Below are 6000 nucleotides of genomic sequence, written 5' to 3'. Positions count from 1 at the left end.
AATGCCTCCAGCATGCTAGCAATGCTACATGTACAACAAGCCACCTATTTAAACCACTTAATTTAAAAAACCAGCTTCAAAGTGATGAGCGATGAATTGCTGAAAAGAAAATTACTTGCAGTGAATGAAAGCTAAAAAGGCTGAAACTTTAAAATCATTTCCAGTACAGTCTCATTACGCTGCCTACTCTTTTGTCATTTAAAAAAAAAACAACTAAAAATCTCATCTACTCTAAGAAAGACTTCAAAATGCTCGGGGTAATAACTCCTGTTATTCAACCTCACGCTGTAACCACTGTCAGTAACAAATCAATACAAAAATACATCTGATCCCTCCTCCTGCATTCTAAACACATCTCTGTTATGGAACTTTATGTGAATTAACATCCTACCAGACCTATAGGTATTGCACAAAGAATGATCCCTAAAATTCTTCTTTTATTACAAGAACAGTCCTTCCTCCAGAAATCGTGACAAGAACATCCTTTAAATCCCCTTTCTTCCCAAGACAGATGTATACTTCTTTTCTGCAGAGAGTCCCGGTTGCTGCAGGCTCGCTGCCTCTGATTTCTGCTCATATTGTCCAGAGGCAGTCCAAGGTTTCCCTTTGTTACCGCTCCATCATCTGCACCAGCCAGGGCAAGAGCTGATGCAAGAGCTGCGTTAAATCCACCTGGACTGGCAGGTTGCTGCTCTTTAAGCCTCAGTAACACCACCGCTCTCATTATTAATGACTTCCTGGCTGGGGGCTGTGGGATTTCATGCTTAGAGCCAATCATCAGCCATCAAAGTGGGCCACTAGTGATACTACCACAGGTTTGTTGTCCGAAGAAGCGGCTTTGGTGATATCAATGGTGGGTTCACAGGAGGGGCCCAGCTGGGGCACCGTGGCGGCAGGTTGACCCAACGAGGCCACCATAAATAGGAAATCATTGGAACGGCGAGGACCGGTGACTGCTGCGCCCCTCATGGCCTTGGTGGCGACCTTGGAGGAGCTCCTCAGGCTGGAGCCCCGTCGAGGAGTCTCGCAGCGCAGCAGGGCCTGGAAACATCTGTAAAACTGGGACAAGCATACGACACAAACACGCGATTAGAAATGCGCTGAAACAACAGCTGATGAAATTAGAGACTTCCTATGAAGAGTAATGTTGAGACTCAATCCACTTATGTCACGTAATTCAATATATACATCCATAACGGATAGCGCCTGATTTTGGCCAAACATGAAGTTGTTTGCCTTTTCGTTGCTGTTCCATCAGCGGGGAGTTAATTCCCTTCATAATCTCTCTCACTCGTCTCTTTCTCTCTCTGGTGAACCTTCAGGCTAATTAGTCTTAATTACGCCTGATCAGACCCCTGCATCTCACAGTGCTATCAGTCATACGGGTCACTGTGTGATTTCTCATGTGGAGCGGTGCGCCGAGGGCCACGTTATTTGTAAAGTTTCAAAATTAAATAATCAGCTGTTTTCAATCACAAGGGCGACCCGTCGCTGCGTTTCCAATTGGAAAAGTGATGCCGCTAATGTGTGCTTATAAAGACTGGCAAGTGGAGGATGAGAAAGAAAGACTCTTATTTTCTCCTGAGTAAACGGAACGCCCAAGATTTCCCTTTAATCATTTTCATAGTGCAATTTTATTTGTCAGTTGGCGAGAATAGAATATTAAATGTTGAGAAAGGTGGTCAAAGAAAACTGCTTCATTTTGTATGTCTGTGGTTGTTCTAAATGTCCTGCCTGTGCTCTGGGCAGGGTCACAGTTTACTTGGCGTTCATGATGTCACAACAGTGAGCAGACTAAGTGTGAAACAGAACGCTAAGGTTTGGAGAAGACCAAAGATCAGCGGCAGGCTTCACTCGCTATCAAACTCAAAGCAGAAAAAACTTCAAAAGGCGACCTTGGAAATCTCTCAACTGATGGTAGTTTATTTATTTTTTCAATTTGTGCATGATTTTTTTTTTTTTTTCTTGTCTTGCTGAGAGCAGTGCCCTCCTTTTCGGTCACAAACACACACACACACACAGTTTCACACCTGGTAGCTTCCTAATGCACCTACAGTGACTTGAGAACAGCCTGGGAGATTCTATATTAATCATTAGGTGAGGATTAGTTATAAATATAACCACAGTCTGCTCTGTTGGCCCCTGAGCCACACCAGTGGACCAGTTGGCAGGTTAAGGGCCTCGCTTTCGTGGCAGCCTTCCAATCACAAGCCAGCTTCTGTAACCGTTACGGCCACCACTGCCCCGGCACTGGGTTTACCGTCAAGACGGTGTGACACAGACAAGACAGCCAACCTTGCGCTACCGTGTCGACCAATATACACCACCTCCATTGAAGTCTTAACAGTATATATTTAGCTTAGCTGAGTGAAACACCCCTTACGCTGTGTTTTTATGGGATTTTTCTAGGTCAGCGGTTCTCAAACTGGGTGGTGGGCACCCAGGGGGACATCTAGGTATTGACGGCGTTGGAGATGCCCAGGGGACAAATATTTCATGGAATTAAGTTGAATGAAATAGATTCATGTTTGGAAAGCCAGCAAACTCGCTAGCACGCTGACCTGAATCATTACCTTTATTTATTGCCTGTGAATAAGTTCCCATGGGCTAGCTGTGAAGCTGCGGCGTTAGCAGCTGTCAGTGTCTCCATGGGTCTCCTGCTGCTGTGCTGTTTTGGAGATGAACAACAAGGACCTTTGATGTCCCTTTTTTTCTCCTGTATCACCGCAGAGGCTATAAAGAAGGAGCGGAAGAGGCTCCCACTCTAGACTTTAATTGTATTAATTTCATAAAACGGGAAACAAAGATAGGACTGGCATTTTAGCCAGTCAGAGTGGGCCTCTAGGGGGCTACTGCACTTTAAGTTTAGAAAAAGGCTGACTTAGGCCTGACAACAGCACTGAAGATCAACAAACAGAGGTTAATTATTACTGCTTGGTGCTGCAGAAAAACAGGGATTGTAGGTCTGGCCATACGTCTGCCGCTATCTGGGCCCTTCTTGTATCAGCAGTACAACCACCGGACGAATGGTGACTGCTCTGCACCATTAGGAAGGGGTGTGTTTATGCACATATCTCCGAGGTGCAAGGCTATTTAAAGGAGCAGCAATAAGTATACTCTGAATAGACATTTCGATCCATGTGGGATCTTCATCAGGTCAAAAGGTCATTGATTCTATGTAAGGTGCTTCAGGAGTGGACACGTTAGCCCAAAAAACAGGCTACTTTAACCATCACATGACAAACACAGGAATGAATGACTGATGGTTTGCTTTCGTCCACTACTAATGTTATAAAATCTGGTTCAAAGACTGACGAATATCGGGTTGGGATCACGTGCGCTCTGGTCAGCAGGCGAAACACTTCCTCCCCGACGTGCTCACTGGAGGGACGGCTTTTTTACCACCAGCTTCTATTTGGGTCGGTCATTTGGGACCGCTTGCGTCAGCAATTTATTCCTCTAATGTGGCCTTCTGTGAGAGAAATGTGCACAGCCGGAGCCATCCCATGATGAAAACCTTTCTTTTTTTTTGGGAGGCAAAGACGTCAGCGCTACGCCCTTTAATGTTCCAGCTGTTCTCAGTGTCGTGTTGTCAGTACGTCCCTGGTTCCTGCTCTGGCTTCAGCTTATGGAGAGGAGAGTGATGAAAACTGTTGTAAATGTTTCTGCAGCTTAATATCCTTTAGGATTACATCCAAATTGGACAGTTCATACTATACATTGCCAACTTTCAGCAGCAGTATAGCAGCTGGTGTGTCCTCCATGTAGCCAGGTGGGAGGTCAGGGAGTGAAGGCCGGGGCTGTTATTGGGGGTGTTCCTAATCCGATCGTTTTCATGGTTATTCTCGTAGATTAATCGTAGCAGCTGGACTTGCTTGAGTTCCTTGAAGACGTTCCACCTCTCATCCAAGAGGCTTCATCAGCTCTGACTGACTAGTTGGGAGTTCCAGATACTTGCATCCTTAATGAGCCAATTAACACCTGAGCTTCGGTTTCAATTGGGGGTTTGCTGCTCCTCCCCTCGTTATGCGAGTCGTTAGCGCTCCCCCTGCCACAGTGGGGTTCATTAGGTGTGGATGTGGTTTCATCTTCCAGGGGAGAGATCTTAGGACTGAATTATAAACAGGTGAGAGGTGATGCCTCAGACCTCCACCTCTGTTGAGGGATGGTCGTTCCAGTTGGACATAGACGGCTTCTTTCACCCCTCTCTGTCCTCGCTGGCTAACATCTGTACATTATTGTCTTTAAATGAGTGTCCTTTAAAAGTCTTTAAAGGAACTCAAGCAAGTCCAGCTGCTACGATTAACCTACAAGAATAACTTTAGCACACTACAACATGGTACACAAAGACGTGAGTAGTTATTGAGGAATGAGGCAAGAACAAGTTATTCAAGGTCGTGGCAAAGTTTACAAATTTCAATTCAATTTCATTTTTATAGTGTCAGTTCACAACATTAGTCATCTACTGTTTGTATAGTAAAAAAAAAAAAGACCTTACAGTATTACAGTAAAGAGAAAAAAGCAGTGAGTCCCTTTGAACAAGAAGAAACCTCTGGTCTGGCAGAACAAGGCTCAGGAATGGTGGCAGTCTGCCTCGACCAGTTGGGTTTACACCAGAGAAACTTTCATCTTGATGGTTCCCCAGCAGAGTGTTTTGGTGGCCTACTTCAACCACAGTTAATATGCTTTGCCAAACTGTGACTGTGCCATAGTTATTTCAGAAACGTTGGCCCTGGATGAGAAAAAGAACAACAACAAAGATGGCATTCGGCTTTATCCGATAAAAAGGTTGGTTACGGAGCTCCACCTGAGCTCACAGAGCTGGAGTTTTGATTCATCATGAGCGTGTAGCCTTGAGCTTTCTGGCATTTCAGCAAACTGTGATGCCACTGTGTTTGAAAAGACTCAATCAACTTAGCTTACTGACAAAGCTGGAAAGCAATCAATAAGTAGTCGTCTTTCTAATCAAGTTGAAAACATAGAGCTTATTAAAATCAGCAGTTAGATTTTGATCTGTAAACACCAGTGTCACTCGTCGGACCCAATCAATCAAGCGTCACTGGGTCTCAGCTTTAAAATCTGATTGAATTAAAGCTTTCTAACAATTGAGCTGATTGTGGCGTCTTCATCAGTCGTACCATTTATCAAGTGGAAATCTTTCCTGCTGGCTTTTCTATTATTCACATAACCAATAAATAAAATACAACAAAGGTTTTGAGTCAGAAATGCTGCTGTACAAACCTCAGGTCGCCGCCAAAGGTGCATTTCCATAAATATGCTCCCCCCCTTACTGATCACATTGTCTCCGTGATTCCACATGAACCTCCACAAATGCTGTATTCTAACCAGCAGCATCAGGAATCGGAACACATTGTAATATTTTGTGGAAAGAAAGGACAGGTTGTCTCCAAGGCACAGAGGAAAGGCACTGAAATGTAGACACCTTCTGTCAGGGTGTAATAAATAGTGAATGGACCCCTGGATACATTTTTCAATCCAAGGAACAGATCTGGGAATCTCAAGTTGATGATTTCATGTAGATTTTCCTGTTTTACACCAGCCTCTACACAAAGCACAGCCCCCGCGTTACCCAGCTCAAATCGAGGTATCTCGTCCGGCTGATGGACAGATCGGAAGATTCTGAATAATTGAGGACCCCGGCAGCAGGTTGAAAGCATAACAATGCATTCGGGGTATTTGGCCGTACTTAAGATTCCAGGCATTTTCATCCACATCCGTGACGCGTTCTCGGTCTCGGAGGCTGACACTAAAGCACAATTTAGACCATTTCCGAGTCCTCTTCCTGAGTTCCTGTTAATGTGGACTCTGGAGATGCCACTCTTGAGTAAACGTAGTATACTTAGTATACTTTCTGGGTTTCACGTATACTTATAGTCTACTACATTTTCTCACGAGTACAAAAGACAGTGAAACTCCTCCAAAGCACGTGGTTAGATTAGAGATCCAACAAAAGTCAAACGTTAAAAGCATTTCAGCCGT

General features: G+C 44.5%; 1 protein-coding gene across 1 annotated transcript in view; it reads right to left on the bottom strand.

The window, feature by feature from the left end:
• Positions 1–777: 777 nt before the first annotated feature.
• The window catches only part of tmtopsa (teleost multiple tissue opsin a), a 72375-nt gene continuing 67152 nt past the window's right edge, over positions 778–6000 (bottom strand). Inside the window, exon 4 of the mRNA XM_008277659.1 lies at positions 778–1059. Within this exon, the coding sequence (XP_008275881.1) occupies positions 778–1059 (282 nt within the window). The remainder of the gene's footprint in view (positions 1060–6000) is intronic.

The sequence above is a fragment of the Stegastes partitus genome, unplaced genomic scaffold (assembly GCF_000690725.1).
Source record: "Stegastes partitus isolate 25-593 unplaced genomic scaffold, Stegastes_partitus-1.0.2 Scaffold105, whole genome shotgun sequence".
NCBI classification, from domain to species: Eukaryota; Metazoa; Chordata; class Actinopteri; family Pomacentridae; genus Stegastes; species Stegastes partitus.
Note: the sequence above shows the minus strand (reverse complement) of the source record. Positions and strands in the feature narration are given on the sequence as shown.